This window comes from Leucopleurus acutus (assembly GCF_964270905.1).
Source record: "Leucopleurus acutus genome assembly, chromosome: 10".
Lineage (NCBI taxonomy): Eukaryota > Metazoa > Chordata > Mammalia > Artiodactyla > Delphinidae > Leucopleurus > Leucopleurus acutus.
The window spans coordinates 20,723,936-20,744,346 of record NC_139153.1 but is presented as its reverse complement, the minus strand read 5'-3'; the positions used below and the strand labels follow the sequence as shown (position 1 = coordinate 20,744,346).

General features: G+C 38.5%; 1 protein-coding gene across 1 annotated transcript in view; it reads right to left on the bottom strand.

Moving 5' to 3' along the window:
- Nucleotides 1-15,327, bottom strand: part of MDFIC2 (MyoD family inhibitor domain containing 2) — a gene marked incomplete at both ends in the record, with an annotated part of 98,718 nt that extends 83,391 nt beyond the window's left edge. The window contains one exon of the mRNA XM_082847451.1: nt 15,240-15,327. Within this exon, the coding sequence (XP_082703577.1) occupies nt 15,240-15,327 (88 nt within the window). The remainder of the gene's footprint in view (nt 1-15,239) is intronic.
- Between the last annotated feature and the right edge of the window lie 5,084 nt (nt 15,328-20,411).

Genomic DNA, 20,411 nt, shown 5'->3' with positions numbered 1-20,411 from the left:
CTGAGTAATTGGTTATTGTAAAATGAGTCCTTACAGAAACAAAGCAAAAGAACCAAAGAGCCAACCTGTTTACTTGAATATGGTAGGCAAAGTTTAGATAAAGGTTGTAAGAAAATTGCTTCAGACCACAGAGACTAGATGTCTTGGTGAAAATGAGCAGTTTAGATATTTCAGCCACTAGAGGGCTGTAATTAGACTCTACTTCTGTTTAACCCTCAAGTTATTCATTTAGCTTCTCTTATTACTAATGCCAATTTCATATAATCACTGTAGTTTCAATTGGTTAGACAGAAATAAGAATGCTTTTCATTGCGTATGTCTGGGTGCCTTGTGGAGCAGTAAGTGTATTTGTGTAATCAGAATTCTTGGAGTTGCATTAAACTTCTTAGAGGGTGGAAAAATATTTGACTCACTTTCCTCCATTATGTGAAATGAGAAATTAAAATTCTCCCCTAAGCATTTTGTTATTGTTGTTGTTTTCCGTTGGTGGGGTAGATGGTAAGAATTCAGGAAATTTGTTAAGTGTCATTTGATTACCTAAAAAAATAGCTTTATTTATAATTTTAACTAAAAATATTATTATTGTAAACTAGCAGGCTTCTGATCACCAAAGTACAGTTGAATTTAATTTATGGTTGAAAAATACAGTGGATGAAGTATCCATCACGTCTGCAACACATTGTGTTTGTTTCTGGCTTCAAGCTTTTACAGAATGGTGTCTTTTATTCTTTGCTAAATCCTACTATTTAAAGATTTAAGGGGACAAATTTTTTTAAGTTCTGAATATAACAAGGAAAATTAAGGTCACGTCTAAGGTTGACCGTGGGATGCTACTTGCTGAATATGAGAAAGCAGGGCTATGTGTAATGTAATTTTCTTGCTGGAGAGATGGTAAGACCAGATAAGGCTATTTGAAAATTAAAGTTAGATTTGGCATCCAAATATCCTTAGGTCTGCAGGTTTTTGATCTGTTTATTAGCCATGCAAAAATATATTGCTGTTTCTTAATCTGATCATGGTTGATTCTGCCGCTGGAGTTATTTTTCCCCCACACTTTGATGTGATATGTTTTATTTTCAAGTGCTCGTTTCAGAAAGATCAGCAAACAAAATAAGATTCCCACTTCCCTCCTCCATCAGCCATATTTTTTCTTTAGTTAGCCAACATCAGTGGGAAGATATTAACATGATTAACTCTCTTGTGTCTTAAATGACTGGCTATTATGGGAACTGAACTCCAACTTTTATCTCTTAAATATGAATGCAGCAATATTACAATGTTGTAATTCATTCTGAACTATTTAATCACTACAATCTGTAGATAAGTTGGCTTCTGAATCTTTGCCTAATGTCATAACTAAGTCCTCTTTCCCACTTAAATCACCACATCTTTGCTGAAGACAGGTGTTTAGAGAATCCAACTACATGAATTAGAGGTTTAAAGATGCATTATCGGGCTTCCCTGGTGGCACAGTGGTTAAGAATCTGCCTGCCAATGCAGGGGACACGGGTTCGAGCCCTGTTCCAGGAAGATCCCACATGCCGCGGAGCAACTAAGCCCGTGTGCCACGACTACTGAGCCTGCGCTCTAGGGCCCGTGAGCCACAATTACTGAGCCCGTGTGCCACGACGACTGAAGGCCGCGCGCCTAGAGCCTGTGCTCCACAACAAGAGAAGCCACTGCAGTGAGAAGCCCATGCCCCACAACGAAGAGTAGCCCCCGCTCACCGCAACTAGAGAAAGCCCGCGCGCAGCGAAGACCCAACGCAGCCAAAAATAAAATAAATAAATTTAAAAAATAAAAAAATAAATATACATTATCCACAAGGCTTCCCCAAACTTTTTCAGTTTCCTTTAATTTTATTTGTCTTAATGAGTGCAGGTGAGGGGTTATTGGTTATCTACCTTCAATTATATTTCAGAGCAGAGTCTATGGTGAACAGGCCGTGGATTTAGGATCAGCATGCCTGGCTTGAGATCTGGTTCTGTGATCTGTTGCCTGTGTGACTTTAGACCTCATTTTTAAAATTTCTCTGACCTTTACTTTCTTCCTGAGCATGGCTATTATGAACATAAAGTGAAGCACTGATGTGCAGTACGTTGCATACGGTTCCCTGACAACCAAAGGTAAGGTGTGAGGATGCACAAGGTGCTTCTGGTTAATCCGTTTGAAAGGAAATCGCAATAGATGCTGTAGTGTATTCTTTTGAGATTTCAAAGCAAGAAATTGGAAACAACCTAAATATCCGAAAGTAAGGAAATGTTGACATATATTTTACGACTTCAGTAGTGGAGTACTGTGTGTATAGCCATTGACATGGTGCTATAAATCTGTATTTGTTAACCTGAAAAGGTATTGACATTCATTTATGAGTAAGAAAAGCACATTATTAATTATATTGCATAATCAAATTTCATTAAATTTACTAGTGTGTGTATATACACTTTGGTACACATATAAAACATATAAGGAAAGATGTACAGTGGCTACCCCTAAGTGTTAAGATTTGGAGTAATTTTTTGCCATTGGTGTTTTCTAATTTTCTGAAACAGATTATTTACATAAGGGGACACACACACACACACACACACACACACACACACACAGAGGCATTCCAGTTTCAACCCTGAGGTTTTCTAGAATCTCTGACAACTCCTTCTCTTACCCTCTAACATCTAGTCCATGGCCAAGGCGTTGGGGCCAGCACTCTCTTGGGTGCCAGCCCCTTTGTTCCCATTGTCCTGGCAACCAGTAGCCCAATGCAGAAGTCATTCTTTCTCATCTGTGGATGCAACACTCTGTTTCTACCCTTCCCCTCAATTTATATGCTTCTAATCCATTTAAATAAAGATGCTCAAATCACAAATGTTTTCTAAAGCACAGAGTTTTCTGCCATCTTTAGGTCCTGTCCACCTTCCCAACCCCCAGCCCAGATACATTTGATAGCTTCTCTTTGTCCTAGAACTTTCCAAATATGCTCTTCAGCCTAGTATTAACAGTCCTTCATGATAGAGCCAATGTTTATTTCCTACTGTCACACACATACCCTTTCCCCAGGAAAACATAACTACTGTTCTCTGAACACCCCAGACTTCTCTGTCTCCACTTTAGACCATAATATTCCAGCAGTTTGTAATGCTACTGCCTACTCTACTTATGATTTATAGCCCAGCCACATCCCGAGTTTTCTGAATTGTAGATGTGTTCTTTCTTATATCATATATCACTTCTGAATGTCATATCACCTTTGGAATTTACTTACGTATTCTTTCATTTATTCATATCATTTTTGAGCATCTGCTCTGTTCCAGGGGCTATCTGGATGCTCAAATATAGAAGTAAGTAAGCTGGATACACCCATGCCCTTGAGCAATTAGCAATCTAATACTTAACATTTCTGCTTTATTAAATCTGGTGGCTTATGGTGAAGTTTCCTTAACTACTACCGGCCTCTGCAATATCACATATACACTGATTGTGGGCACCTAGAGTGTTATTTATGTCTGATTCTCTCCTAAGAAGCTACTATGTTGTCTTACAAAGAGAAGAAAGTCAATAAATGTATTGTTAGAAGGCCAGAGAGAAGGATGGAATAAAATATTTTGTTCCATATACATATGTGTTATATATAACTATGTATGTAATATATAATTATATATATAATTTTTAACCATGTAACTTTTCCCTGTTCAGGGTTTTTACAAATTAAATCCGATTTCCAATTAGCATTGTTAACCTGTGAAGTGAGGAGAACAAGTTATTTCTCCTAGCTGCTAGGGGACTACAAGACAAGACTGATGTCCTTAAGTAAAACTGAAGCAACGAGTACATTCTTCTGTTAGAGAGGAAGTGATGAATTGAGTTTAGAACTCAGACTTGGTAATTTGTCCTAGAATCCAGAGGCCTGAGGGTAGCTTCTTCAGGTTGTTGGCCTACAGAATTTAGAGGTTTAACAGTATATTGGACACCCCAGTGTATTCATGACCTATGAATATATTTTGCCTCCAAGTTTCACTAAATAAGTCATTCACATTAGAATTTCCCCTGGAAAAATGAACTCCCTTACTATTTATTAAGTATCTTTATCTCTTCATGTTATAGTTTTTCCTCATTTTAAAATATGGACATCAGTTGTTTTTCTTTTCTTTTTTCTTTTAAGAAAAAAGGCTGGGTAATAAATTAAAGAATATTTACAAAAAGTTCTTTTCTTTTAAGAGACTATGTAAGAAATCTAAGTTAATATTTTTAAATGAATCCTGTTTTCAAGGGAATCTTTAGTGCAGTTGTTTTAGCCGAAATCTGCTAAATCCATTAAAAATATAGCAAACCAACAAGCTCTGTTTTAATCTTAACAGAAATCTTTATCTAAGGAATTAGGTATACCCGTATGGTTTGGTGTGTGAGAGATTGATACTGAAAAGTTCCATCCAAATTGGTTGTGCACATTGTACTATATTTCATATAAAGTGGAAAAGCTTGCTCTTGTCTGAATCCTCTGGCACACAGGATGTGTTGTTGATATTTTGTTTCTCCAACTGCATTATAAGTTCCTTGGGCACAAGAATCATGACATATTATTTGTGTTAAGTCTTTGCGTTTCAGGAAATCAAAACATTTGTTGATTTGGTTTACTTAATTGTATATTATTGTATAAAACAAATGCCTCTTTTATGGTATGAATACTTTGTCTTATCAATCTGAGTTTTCATATAGTGGTCTAAGAAATTAGTTTTAAGACACATGTATAGAGTGGAATCTTTCTTTTTTTTGTTGAATGTAGATGGAATATAATTTTTGATGAATTTTTTCTTCTAAGAGTTTATTTATAGAAACTTTACATATTTTAATGAAATTTACATTCAGGATGTTTTAGTGTTGACATATATCTTTTGTCAACTCTGGGAGAAATTTGGTTTCCAGTCTATAATGCTGAATATTCTAAATATAATAAAGAAAATAAAATCAGCAAATGAAGGAGCTAAAATGCAGATTTTCCTCTCCTATTGTCAGTTGTTTGAGATTAGACATCATGAAGCACCTTTCTTACCTTCTGCAAGGTAGCTGTTTCTTTTCAAATCCATAGTAGTGTGGAAATTCAGCTCAAGAGGAGAAATCGCCTGATGCCTTATTTAATACTACACCTCTAGGAGTTATCCCTTCTCTTTTTTCTTGAAGTTATACGCTGGCAAAACTACTGTCATTGCCCTTGCTTTTTGTCTTTGCTGCGCATTTACATTTTGACAGGCTTAAATAATGGCTAAAATGGTTGAAGTGATTTATGTCTGTAGACTGATGTCTTCATTTCCTCTCTTCACATTCCTTTTTGTACTAATGGTCTGGTGCACACCTAGCGCAGGTACGTTTTATTAGAGAGTATATTCCCTCTAAATGCTGTTCCTGAGCTGAAAGAAATGGGCCATAATCATATAAAAATAAAGTATCTCTTTGTGGAATTTACAAGAAATGGAATGTCCTTATTCCTGAGCCATAGAACATAGGGGACTTTTTCTCTCCCTATAAGATTTCTCTTTATACTAATGTTGATTAAGTGAATCACACCAACAGCTGTGACATAGAGGAAAAGGAGTCTCCTGAAAAATCTCAGTTGAAACAAGTAAATCTCTTGAACTTTCTAGTTAGCTACAACTTTCATTTTCCTGTTGAGACAGGAAAGATTGGTTCACAGTTTCTACAGATGGCTTCACTCCTAGTTCATAAAATTGCAGTTAATAATGGTGAGCTAAGATCATTCTGGATTTGATGTACTGCCCTATCATCATTGAAAGAGAGTGTTTAAATCTGCTATTTAATAACTTATAGGGACTTTGCACTGATTAATTCATCTGGTTATAGTCTCAAGGCTGACATGGCATCTTGTAGGCCTTCCATTCCATTGGGATCAACATCATCATTTTATAAGAAATGAACTTACCACTTTATAGGCTTAGTTGGAAAGAAAGTTCAACCGTCAGCTGTAGGATGTGCCATGTGAATTTAATTTGTTGACCTATGAGAACACAGATCTCATCTTTTACTGGACCTTCTCAACATAAAAGAAGGTTATCAGAGAAACAAAATGATTCTGACTTTTGAACTTCGGTAGAAGGCCAATACATTTAAAGTAAATACTCTCCTTCCTGAAATGTTCAGTGTTCCATCAGCAGCACATGTCAGGTTCTTAAGAAAATATTATCCCTGTGGAGCAAAGCACTGAAAATCGTGGGTACTGTCTCTTAGAGTAGACATTATTTGGAAGCCACACAGCATCTGTTCTCCTTTCATTCTGGTGCTAGCATACTGAATTTCATCTGAAGAAGCATCTCTCCCCCATTACGCGTAGCTTTGAGGTGCTGTCAGTCACGGTTTCCTGCCCTACCTAGCCAGGATGGGGACTCATGGACAAATCTGTTGAGCTTTCTTCCTTGAGATTTGGAGTCTTGAGTACAGGGGGATGAGAGGACAGAAGAAGTGTGTGGAGCTAATGTTTTAGGAATGGTGACCTGAATGTATTGTTAAATCTTGCTATCTGGATCACCAGAGCTAGATTACTTCCTGTCCATCCTGGACCTGAATTTTCCTTGTAGACTGCAAACTGACTCCCAGCCTTCCAATAAATACCACTTTTCATTAATTTAACTAGAAAAATTATCTATTACTTTCCCCTCAAAAACTATGTGATGATTAATTTTATGTGTCAACCTGGCTGGGCTAAGGGATATCCAGGGAGCTGGTAGAACATTATTTATGGGTGTGTACATGAAGTTATTTCAGGGAATAGATTGGCCCTTGAATTGATAGTCTGATTAGAGAATATCTCTTTCCAGAGTGGGTTAAGGGATAAGTAGAACAAAAAGAAAGAGGAAGGGCATATTTTCTGTCTCCACTGGAGCTAGGACATCCATCTCCTGCCCTTGGACATCTGCACCCGTAGTTCTCTGAACTTCTTACTTGGACCAGGATTTACACCACTGGCTCTCAGAACTTGGGGCTTGGCCTGGAACTACTCCACCTGCTTTCCTGAGCCTCCAGCTTCCAGACAGCAGATCGTGGGACTGCTCAGCCTCCATAATTGTATAAACAAGTGCCTCATAATAAATCCTTTATTACCTATCTATCCATCCATTCATCTTTCTTCTATCTATCTGTCTATCTATCAACCTATCCTATTGGTTCTGATTCTCTGGAGAACTAATCCAAACTATTAAAGCTTCATTTTATCATTGTTACATCTTGAAAGTAGTATGTTATCCTTTCATAGTCCTTTACCTAATTTTTTTTGAGAATAAAATGCAGTGGGTTATATTTTACTACAAGATAAAATATATCTCTAGTAGGCATTTCCAGGGTAAAGAGTTCATTGGAATCCAAGATGCTGACTGACCAAGGTCTCTGAAAGGCTTGAGGCTCGGTTCCTGGGCAAACTCCCCACACTCATCAAATGCCAGCCTTCCTTTGGGTCAAGATGCTCCAGCCCTTCTTGTTTTTGTTCACTTCATGGAACATGACATGTTCTTTCCTGCCTTGAAAGAAATTGTGTTTCTACTTGAAATTGTATCTCATTTCCTGTGCTCTCCCATCGGTAGATGCTTTCTCAATCTTCGGGTCTAAAGCAAACTCTCTAGCCAGCTTTCCCTGTCAGCGTTACTTAAACTGGGCACTGATCTCATATATCCTCTTGCCCAGTTGATAATCTTCATGGGGATTATCTTCAGCATTTCACACTTAACTTGACCCACCCAGATCTTCTGATTCTCCCATCTCCAGCCAGTTTTTCTCTTATTCTTCATGCAGCATTACCATCATGCAGTGTCTCAAGCCAGGAGTCAGCCTTGCCCCCTTTCTTTCTGTCGGCCCCACCAGGGCACCAGCCAGTTCAGTTGGCTCTACCTCCAAAATAGGTCCCAAATCCTATTCTACCTCTCTCACCTTCACAGTTTTATCCTATCCCACTTACTATCTTTTGCTTGGTTAACTGCAGTGTCTTCTGTTTTATTTCCGAGTACACTCTTTACCACATCCAATATAAATGAGTCCTTTTATTCCCCTGCTTAGAATCTGCAGTGGCTTCTAATTCAAATTAAGGAAAAACACCTGAATTCCTCACTGCGGCCAGCAAGGTTCTACATTATTTGCAACTTGAGCCCTTTTTTCCCCCTTTCCCTTCCTTACTCCCTCATTTCCTTTTTTTCTTCCTTCCCTTTCTTCCTCCTTCCTTCCTTCCCATCCAGCCATTCTGAGCCGTACTGTCTTGAAACAGGATCTTTTTCCTGTTGGAATGCTCTGCCCAGATTTTTGCACAGCTGGCTTCTTGTCAATTAAGTCTCCACTCAAATCTCTCTCCTTCAGAACTTCTCTGACCACTGATTCTCAAGGACAGTTCCCCACACCAATTTCTATCACATCATCTTGTTTTAAAGCTTCAAAACAATTACCCTGTGAAGTTATCTTGTGCTTATTTTACTTCTTTATATGACTTGCAAGGACATATTTTCACATATAATTTCTCCTTTCAGCTCTGGTTAAAAACAGCACAACATTCTATTTGACTATTACCTTCTCCTTACCTGTATTTTGGTTATTAGGTAACACATTTTCACAAGTTCATGGAGACCTCAGAAACAAGAGCTAATGATTCTGTTTCCTGTGTGTACATAGTAAAAGGAAACTAAGATATGCTATTGGTGGAAATTAACAATTTAAAATAGGCGTTAATGTGGCTTAATTTTTAAGCTAGACACAAAAAAGTAGCCCTTCTAAAAATGAAAATTATCTGAATGAGCGAATTAGCATGGATTAATATTTAGTCATTATAATAAAGCACTGAAATACATGAGTTCCTTGAGTGCAAAACCTGTGGCGTTTTCATTTTTTTGACATCTTTGTTTCTTCGCCTAATATGTTATCTGTGAGTTCAAGAGGAGCCTCCTCAAATGCTTGTGGAATTGTATAAAGTATGCATTTTGGAATTGTCTTAATGCTCAAGATCTGAAATTATTTTTCTGAGCAAATGAAGTGAACTGTCTTCACTTGGAATTAAGGGAAGTTGAGTGAATTTATGAATGTCAATAAATGTAAGACTTATACTTTCTCTATCTCATTTGCAAACAAACCTTAATCAAGAATGAACTGGGGGCTTCCCTGGTGGCGCAGTGGTTGAGGGTCCGCCTGCCGATGCAGGGGACGCGGGTTCGTGCCCCGGTCCGGGAAGATCCCACGTGCCGCGGAGCGGCTGGGCCCGTGAGCCATGGCCGCTGAGCCTGCGCGTCCGGAGCCTATTGCTCCGCGGCGGGAGAGGCCACAGCAGTGAGAGGCCCACGTACCGCAAAAAAAAATTAAAAAAAAGAGTGAGCTGGGATTTTTGTGTTATGGATTTGAGGTTTTGCATTATATTGAGAAGGAAATTTGTGTAACATGGCTTTTTGGACCTCTCGGATGTTTTCCAGTGTCTTGGAATATTAGTCTCTAATACTGCTGAATTTTGATTAAATAATAACCACTGTATTCAAGATGCCAACTCATTGGTGACTTGACTCCTCTACATCAATACTAAATAAGTTTAGGGAAGTTTCCTTTAAAATATCTCTAAATAATAATTTTGAAATCACCAAAGACGGTAGTCACCATGTGACTGCTTACAGAAAAGGATCTGTAGTTTGTTCAGAGTTACTACAGAATTCTCATCTCCCAGGCTCTTTTCTTCCTGGCATTTTTGGAAAGTGAGAGAAAGCTTATTCATTGCCCTCTCCCTGTGCCCACCCCCTGGCCATTTTTTAAAAATCAAGTATTTTCTATAATATGAATTTTCCCTCTGGGGCCCACCCAGTGTAGCAGGTATGGGACCGAGTCAGCATCAGGTTAGAAGATTATAAAACTATGCTTCATACATTGAGGGCACACTTGTAACTTGGGATAATTTTATTCTTCCCTCTATTTATTACACTCATAAAGAGACTGCTCCACTAAAACCGTTACAGAGAGCTAGTCTTCTGAAGGGCAAACAGTTTTATTTCGATCTTCTTAACTTCACATTTTGTAGGTCACACCATTGTTTTGACCTTGTGTGTGTATATATATATATATATTTATGGAAAATCAGTTTTTAGGAAATTGTACTAGATTTTGTTAAGAGATACAAGCTCTTAGAACAGAAGTTACACACTGGTAGCCCATGGGCTGAAATAGACTCACAGAACCTGGTTTGATTTGTTCTGCATGGCTCTTTCTTGAAAGTGTTGTTTGTTGTTGTTAATTGTTATTATTTAACCTTTAGAAATCAGGAGATTTCATATAGAAATCCACTTTCTCCTGAAAATTCAGGAGACGCTCTAAGAAATCGTGTGCAGCTCAAACACTGGTGATGCTGTGATTTTTAAACTGCAAATGGCAACAATTTAAAGGCTTCCATCCCTTCATTCTGATGTTTCTCTTCTCCATCAAATAGTGTAAGGAACGAGCACTGAAATGCTTACCCAGAATGCTCCCTGGTTTAATGGGGTGTTACATGCCATCTTACTCCACCTGTAATTTCCCCCCCAGTTTCTATGTTATATCAGTTTTTCCTTTGTAACCTTTTTCACGTTTGGGCCTATTTTCTTCTCCTTGTTATGACTTTCATGCTGGTCGTGTTGTCCTCACTTCAGGGCTACTGAATGCATTGCTGTCTTAGCCATCAACATCCCCCTTGCCTTAAAGTTTCCTCTGCCTGCCTCATCCCACTTTGCACTCCAGTTACAGATTTAAATGACACTTCAGTATATTAGTCCCTGACCTCAGACCTGCAGTGACAACTTAGAACCCATGTCCAACTAACTACTTAACTTATAGTTGGAACTCAGTCTTGCTGTCCTCCTTGTTTTGTGTTAATCCATACACAGGTAACTAGCCCAAATGCCCGTTTCCCTAGCGCCAAAGCGGGCATCATGCAGCCCGTGATTTGCACCAGCATTACTCCTCTTCACCTGTGCAAATAGAGGATGACCACCTTCAAGACTGGCCTTTCTAGGCCGCTTTGGTGCACAGTTACACAGTACAGTTCATCTTGCCTGGTGCATATTTCACAATCATATTTTGTTTCTCTGATTGTCTTAAAACAGGGTTTCCCCAAGTATGGTCCCTGAACATGTTACTTCATGTTAACTTGCTCTTAAGCATTTATTTCTGGCCTCCACCTATATCCTCCTGAATTCCTTAAGTTGGGACCCAGGAATTTGATCAATCTAAAATTTGAGAAGTCAGGAATTTAAAGGCAAGATGACGAATAATGGTACAAGATTGCCAGGTAGTTTGATAGAAGGTAAAATGGGATTCAGTTAACTTGACTCCGAGTGCACTTTCAGGTTTATCGGTGTGTTTCTTAAACGCTATTTACCCTAATTGTTAATAAAAGCTCTGGATGTTGCTTTAAGCAGCTCTTTGACACCATTGCCGAGGCCATCAGGCCCATGGTCCATAGGAGAGAAAGTAGAAGGCAAATAAGAACCTCTTCACCTTTCAGGGGAAAGCAGGACAATTAGATAAAATTCCTGAGTGCAGGACTGTGTTTCTGTCCTTCTTTCATTTTTTAAAATTGTTCTGTGTTATGCTCACGCCTTGTCTCCAGTGATACCGCTGTTAATAAATGTTGACTCGAATTGGATAAATTGACTGAATGTTTGAAGATGAGAAGTTAGAGTATCAGTACTCAGGTTGGCAGTGATGGTGCTAACTCCTGTTGGTCCCATGCTCACTCTGAGGTCAGGTGCTGTGCTCAGTGGTTTATGTAGATTATGCCAGTGAGTGCTTGCTGCAACCCTAATAGGGCAGTGCTGTGATTCCCTATGTTTTAAACGTGGCCAGTATTCAGCTGGAATTGCAGAGGGAGGCAAGAGGCACTGTGATGGAAGAAGCAATTACTTTTGCTATTCATGAAAAAAACTTTTGAACCACTTTCAAGTCTCTTCAGTCAGTCCTCCCTATCTGTGGGTTCTGCAACTGTGGATACAGGGGGCTGACTGTACCATGCCATTTTGTGTAAGAGACTTGAGCATCCTTGGATTTTGGTATCTGCAAAAGGTCCTGGAGCCAATCCTCCTGCAGATACCGAGGGATGACTGTATTTCTTTTTCTTTTTTAAGGGGGATGGGGTTTGATAAATTTCAAATACTGATAACTGTTGGAGAAGGCATTGTGACAAAGTGGTTTAAGGCAAAGAACAGAATTTGGAAGATTTGGGTTCAAGGTTCAGTTTGCCACTTAACAGCTCTGTCAGTTCGAGCAAGATCTAGTTTCTCTGAGCCTCGGTCTTTTAATCTGTAAAATGAGACAGTACTACTGCACACCAAATGGTTGTAGGGACCACGGGAAGGAATTTATATAAAATGCTGTGAGAGAAACAATGGCAGGAATGACTGAAGTGTCAAGAAGGACCTCCGTGTTTGCTGTCCATGCTGAACTTCGGCTGAACACTCAAAAATAAAGCTGCTGAGTAGTTGCTGAATTGCCAAAAGGAAACAATAATGCTGAGAACTGGACTTTCTTTGGACTAAGGAAACCCTACCTTTCCCTAGTAAGGGATGAGACGTGCTTGATAACCCAGTTGTATATATGGAACATATTTACCCTCCAATCCAAATCTTTGGTAAACAACTTGTCTAAGCCTGCATGAACTTCCTCCTTTTTTCCATAAAACCCCCTGCCTGTTTTCCTCTGTTGAGACACTATTCTGGGTTCCTCCGGAATCTGTGATTCCCCAAATTGCAATTCTAAGATCCCAAATAAACTGCCTCCTTGCGTCTTTATAGAGGTCCTTTCTGTTGACAAAGCTATTAAAATATACAGTGCTGGTACTAGTGCAGATTGTTCCAAGTGTGAACCAGGATCTCAAAAAAAACATTATATTATTTTGAATCATGCTTTAAAGAGGAAAAAAAGACACAAAAGTAATGAGATCTCTCTCCCATAATTTCACAAGTAGGTGTTATAGTCCTTTCCTGAGGAATCTGCAGCTCAGAGAGGCTAAGCAACATGGCACAGCCAAACAGCTAGTAAACAGCCGAGCTGAAATTTTAAACCTTCACCTGCCTGACTTTAAATCCTCTGCTCTTTCCATTGCACCAGGTTGCTTTAAAAAGAAAAAAAGGGCTTCCCTGGTGGCGCAGTGGTTGAGGGTCTGCCTGCCGATGCCGGGGACACGGGTTCGTGCCCCGGTCCAGGAGGATCCCACATGCCGCGGAGCGGCTGGGCCCGTGAGCCATGGCCGCTGAGCCTGCGCGTCTGGAGCCTGTGCTCCACAACGGGAGAGGCCACAACAGTGTGAGGCCCGCGTACCGCAAAAAAAAAGAAAAAAAAAAAGCCAACATAGATCCTTTTTCTTAACATTAAAACAAACAAAAAAAGACATTTATGTTCAAAAACTAACTCCTGCTGGTAATTCCCAATTAAGATGTTGTTATCTTGCATCTGGCTGGAATCCCTTTTATGATACAGTAAACATAATTTGAGTGTAGCTTAAGTGAAGTGTCCAAATGGGCTAAAACAGGTCACCTAGGAAGTTAGATTTTGTAGATTATAAAAATTTAATCCTGAATTGTACTTAATGGAGACAATTTTTTAAAATGGAAATTCTTCAGGAAGCAAGTGACTGGTATATCAATTTTTGTCATTATTTCTCTATGAGACATCTATAGCATGGGCAATTGAAGCAAAAGAAATAAGATAAACTACGCTCTAAGTCACAGTGAAGAACTTCTCTGTCTTTGCGGGCTTGGTCTTCTCAAGAAAAACACAGAGGGATCTTTGGCCTGAGTTCAGTTTTTTTACTTCTATATTGTTTTTTTAAAGATTCTATTTAAAAGATTGTTTAATAAAAAGAAGTTAGAGAATTTCTTAGCTCTGTGGCTTTTCGAAGGGAATGATTCTGAGAATACATGTCTGTACCCACTTTTATCCTGAAATAAAGTCTTCACTGGAGATGAGTTCCAGCTATTAAATTTGATTATGGGGCCCTGGGGCAGAAGGATAATCTTTTTTAAAAAAAGTGAACAGTTAAAAAATGAGGATGGGGGTAAAGCAGGATTAAGAATAAGAGTGGATAGAAGAGTACGTGTGAAGGTGGAGGTGTTGATTTAAACACTTTAGGAAAACTTTCTGAGCACAGATCATGTCCTGACAAGTAACTTAAACATCTTTTCTATGAAACAGTGTGTAAGGTGGTAGTTCAGCTTATGTGCTATAGAGTCACATAGTCTGGGATCAAATCCCCGCTCTGTTACTTCCTAATTTTGTAATTTTAGGCAATTTACTTAAACTCTTTGAGACTCTATTTTCTTACCTGAATATTAGGAGCGATTAATGCTTCCTAGGGTTGTTGTGATGATTCAGCATAATCACTAATGCACATTGTCATCGTGTTTGATGTCACGATTATTATTATTATTATTGGTGCTGTAGAACTTACTTGACATATATATTAAAGTCTCCTGTGACCTTAGAAAACAATTTTGAGGCATGGCAACTACTTAAGAGCCGTCTTCTAACAACAGAATAGATTCAGGAAATGAAGTAAAAGACACAACTTATCTATTTAGATAGAATATCAAGTTGGTCTCCTTTTAAAGATGTTCATAAGAAGATTAAAGACATTAAAGATGTTCATAAAAAGAAAAGATTATGAAACCAAACCTTCTAGTAAATAATCATGAGTTTACACGTATTTTAGAAAGTGCACGTATTCGTGCTTCTCCTAGGAGGACATATCGATTTGTGTGTGTATTTCAAGCAAGCGCCTTAAGCACGCCCTGCTTGTGGCTGACAGTGCTCTCCCGGGGGAAGGTGGCTTCTGTAATTGCAGTGAATGGCGATTCTATTTGTAGACATGACTTCCTGCAGCCTGCACTCCTTTCTGTGATTATTACTTAAAAAATACTTGTCCTCAAATTATTTCATCTTCCTGGCTACAAGGGAGAAAATTCTCCAGCACAACAAGAACCTCACAGGTAACGTGTATTTGAATTGAAAATGTATATCCTCTTACCCATAAAGTCATCTGAGTGACCTCTGCAGTCTAAGGAATACAAAAAGCTTTTCAATACTAAACACCCTCAAACTACCACTTAGGCCAAAAGAAGAAAGAAAGAAAATCGGAAGTATTAATGTCATTTGAAATGCTGGGACACTTTTCTTCTTTCTCCCACACTCTTTTTTGCTTATAAACAAAAGCACAATTCTCACATTGATAGAAAATCAACAGCAAGAGGGCTTACCTTCCTTCAACCAAGAAATGTTATTTTTGTCATTTTCAAGATGCTCAGCTGTTCTGACTTTTATCTTTTCCAGCTCAGTTTCTGACATCTAAGTGGAAACAGAATTGGTTATATAAAAAATTCATTAAGAGCCCAAATTTATAACATGGAGCCTTATATTTAGAGACAACTCTCATATTATAGGAACATTTTATCTCTGTAGTTTTTCAGCTCCCTGTCTAACGTTAAGTCTTACATTTTATCCATGTATAGTATTTTACAACACTGACATTGAAAACGAAACTTTAGATGATATTTCACTTTTCAGCAGTCTAGCTTGCTGTGAGCTCTGATTTCTGAATACGAAAGAAAAACAGATGAACAAGTAGCCCCAGATTTGTCAAAACCCAAACATTCAGTGGCTGTTTTAATGCATTTCTTAATAGCCTAGAGAAAAGCATGCTGCAAGGTGACGTGCAAAGCTAGAAAGACTAATAAACACCAAAGGACTTTTCAGCAATGTGCTGGGTAGAATGAGAACCTTATGACCTCAGCCAGGCCAAGCTGAGCTTCCTGAAGGTGTTGAGACCTATTAGGTATTCTCAGTACATTGCACTTGACTTCCTCCATGGCTTGGTTGCAGTGAGCTAGGATGCCCCACTTGCATCAGCACCTTGATGTACTTACCTGTTTGTTCCTAAGGGAGGAGGCCCAAGGCGTGGGACGGGGGAGCAGTGTGCCGATGCTCTGGGCAGCCTCCCTTCTTGTCTCTCAATGTCCAGCATTCCTCTGCCCTGCCAGAAGTGAGCGAAGAAGCAAATACGCTCCCTCCCTGGGTGGTGCTAGATTTGTATTGCTGCCAGAAGCATCCAACTTGCGGCTGAGAGGGTTTTTTTTTTAAGGTAATGTAAAGCCTGTGGTTCAAAACAATAAAAACCTTCTCCAGGCCAGCACTTATTTAAAATGACACTCTGCAAAATAGGGTGAGAAGAATGAACTCTTTTCAAATGGATGGAGTTTCTCCAGTCTCCTTCTTTCCACACCCGCCATTCATCACTTACAGTTAATATTAAGGATGTGGAAAGAAGAGATTGAAAAATATACGTAGGCTATTTGGGTTAAAAGAAAAGGAAGAGAAACCTCTCAGGGTTTATTATCTAGAAGTTCACCCTGCAGCTGCTGTTTCAAAAGGCAAGTTTTTCTAACGTTTTATAGACAACAAGAAAACATTCCACGTTCTTTTGAGAGTCTGCAGGTATTCCCAAAAGAATTTGGAATCACATTCCAAAGAGGATTTGTCATTAGATTCTTAGGCAGAGATAGTACTGTTTTCAACAGAAGGTTAACAGCAGAGAGCATAACCCATAACCCTTAGGAATGCGTGATAATAAATAGTCCAACATTCCTAAATGTTGTTTTTTATTTTATTTTATTTTTATTGGAGTACAGTTGCTTTACAATGTTGTGTTAGTTTCTACTGTAAAGCCAAGTGAATCAGCTATACCTATACACATATCCCCTCTTTTCATCATAAAAAATAATCTTTATTTTTTAACCCAAAGTGTTTTGCCTCCTCCAATGTCTTTACCTGGAAACTGTCTGTTATCTGATCGACTTGTATCCATTTCACGTCTTTTCCCAACTTCATTCCTTCTTCTACTTTGCTCCCAGTTTCGCGTGAAAGTTGACTGATCAACGTAGTTTTTAAAAACAATAAAACTGGGAGCAAAAGATAAATTTCAGATTCCTTAAATAGCCAAGGAAGACCTTGACTGGTCAGAATCTATAGCATCATTTTCAAACTGTGGCTTAAAGTTTTAAGATTTCTCCGAGGTGCCTATCCTTTCCCTTTAACCTAATTGCAATGCTGCTGTTCTTGAACTCACCTGCTTTTGTTATGAACGTTTCAGAATGTTGCCTCAAAATCCCACCTCCACCCCCATCTTGAAGCCTTCTTAATGTCTAGAAACAATCATTCCCTTCTCTGATCCCCCTTGGGACTCCTGGCACCATCATCTCCATTGTGGTCTTCTGTAAACCTGTCTTATCTTCCTGGCAAGGTTAGAAACACCTCCACCCCAACCCCCCAGGGCTCTACCTCTGTCTCTGCATTTTCTGCATCTTGCTCAGTGTAAGACATGATCACCTACAGAGTAACAATGGTTGGATAAACAAAACCAGTATATCAAAAACCAGTGGTGTTTTCCTTGTCCCAAAGTCATAGGCAACACCTGATTACGATGTTTCCTTAGGTTGTCTCTTTTCTCTAGTTATAGCACTTTATGTCCCTGCATCATAAATTGGAGACTTAATCTAATGCCCTTAAGAGTTCGGGCATTGTCCTTTGGAAAAACAAATTATCTAAATTTTATGTATTCCTGGGGTCAGGAAGATGTTTGGTAAATGACAATCACAGTGATCTTAAAACAATAGAGACATCATCGGAGCTAAAGAAACCTAAGATGCAAACACTGTCCAGATGAGAAGAAGTAGTCAAGTGTTCAGGCGAGAATGAGTGAGCCGGAACACTGCTGATCATATTATTCCTCCTAGTTTATTTCCAGTTGTATTTTAATCATAGACCATATGAGTATCCGTGTTATTCCTCAACAGAAACTATTTTTTTTAAGATTCAAAATGGTTTTAGTTCTCTGTAAGTTTACAAATTGTATAACCTGTTCTTCCGTGCAATTTCTAAGGCAGAGAATCCATTCCTACCTTGAGTGTGTGATGATGAAGCCTCTCCTTGGATTCTGTGATTATGTTTACATATTTTATTTATGTTCAACTAAACTAGTTTCTAATTATCTGTCCCCAGAGCAACGTATAACTCAAATCCTGTCCACATTTCTTACTTTGGAGGTTATGGTTTGCTCTTGATTTTTCTTGATTTATGCTTTGATTTTTCTTGATTTATACATATTTTTCCACTTGTTTTATACATATTTTTCTACTTGTTTTACTTTTGAAATTACTGTGATACACTTATTTGTATTTGTTAAGTAAATTGCAAACTTTAAAATCCTTTGGAAGAATAGTTCTGAGGGAATTTTTATGAAGATAACATTCATTTCTAATTTGGAAATATTATCCAGTTTTGACTGATATATTTAATTTAATTTAATTTATTTATTTATTTACATCTTTACTGGAGTATAATTGCTTTACAATGTTGTGTTAGTTTCTGCTTTATAACAAAGTGAATCAGCTATACATATACCCCAATATCCCCTCCCTCTTGCATCTCCCTCCCACCCTCTCTATCCCACCCCTCTAGGTGGTCACAAAGCACCGAGCTGATCTCCCTGTGCTATGCATCTGCTTCCCACTAGCTATCTATTTTACGTTTGGTAGTGTATATATGTCCACGCCACTCTCTCACTTCGTCCCAGCTTACCCTTCCCCCTCCCCGTGTCCTCAAGTCCATTCTCTAGTAGGTCTGTGTATTTATTCCCGTCTCACCCCCAGGTTCTTCATGACCTTTTTTTTTTTTTTTTTTTCTTAGATTCCATATATATATGTTAGCATATGGTATTTGTTTTTCTCTTTCTGACTTACTTCACTCTGTATGACAGACTCTGGGTCCATCCACCTCACTACAAATAACTCAATTTGGTTTCTTTTTATGGCTGAGTAATATTCCATTGTATATTTGTGCCACATTTTCTTTATCCATTCATCTGATGGTGGACACTTAGGTTGCTTCCATCTCCTGGCTATTGTAAATAGAGCTGCAATGAACATTTTGGTACATGACTCTTGTTGAATTATGGTTTTCTCAGGGTATATGCCCAGTAGTGGGATTGCTGGGTCATATGGTAGTTCTATTTGTAGTTTTTTAAGGAACCTCCATACTGTTCTCCATAGTGGCTGTACCAATTCACATTCCCACCAGCAGTGCAAGAGTGTTCCCTTTTCTCCACACCCTCTCCAGCATTTATTGTTTCTAGATTTTTTGATGATGGCCATTCTGACTGGTGTGAGATGATATCTCATTGTAGTTTTGATTTGCATTTCTCTAATGATTAATGATGTTGAGCATTCTTTCATGCGTTTGTTGGCAATCTGTATATCTTCTTTGGAGACTGACTGATATATTTTAAACATGTCCTAACAGTTAAAATTTTTCTGTTGTTCTATTTTATCATTTTTCCCTGCTTAGACTTTCACTGCCCTTTGATTTCACTTTTGCTCTTTGAATTGGCTTTTGTCTTGAAGAGTGGGTGACGTTATTTGAATTTTCTATATGGAAGTTTTATTTTCATTTTGAAGATGCCATTTTTTGAAGTTAGACAACTCATTTTAAATTCCTTTCCTGTCTTTGTTTTAGCAATCATTTACAATGAGAACTGTAGACATTAATAAGCATGGTATTTGCATTTTTTCATCTACTTCATCAGGAAAGATGATAAAAGTAAGCATCAAGTACTTTATCCTGAACCAGTTGTATATCACTAGTGTCCCTGTTGGTTGGACATTGCAGTAAGGGTATTCCATACTGATGCCAACCTTTAAATCATTCATTCACCCACCTAGAGAGGTACTTCGGTCACAGAATTCTCCATTTGGGTGATGGAGTCTGATTTGGACTGGGTTTTAGTCTCTTGAGCTAGACTGGGCCTTGGGATGAAAAAGATAAACCACAGTGGATGATAGGAAGTAAAAAGGAGTTAAGTCCAGTGGGTCCCAGGCAGAGCAGACTTGGAAATAGATGGTCCAAAATAAAGCCCAGAAGTGACTGGCCCGCCTCAGAGGTCAGACTGGTCTGACTAAGCTCCAAGGAGAATAAACATGTTATTGAAAGGATCCCCTGTCCAAATTATGTTTGTTGTGCTCATTTCAAATAACGAGCCAAATAATTCAGACCCAGGAATGTGGTCTCCAGGCTCAAGTTTTCTTTTTAAATTCTTTTTTTGTTTTCTTTTCTAAAAGGAGATAATTTGAATTACCCATTTCCCTTTATTTTGACTCATGCGGCAGTAATAATTCCATTCCCTTTATTTTGACTCATGCAGCAGTATTTCTAGTTCCTAATCAAAATCCTATCCAGAAATAGAATCTTTAAGGGCACACTATCCAGCATAAAGCTATCTTTGCCAAAAAAAAAAAAAAAAAAAATCCCTGCAAGATCGTCATATGTTTCATCTTCTTGTTTCTTTTAAAATAAAATTGAATGTGTGAAACTAGAGCCTT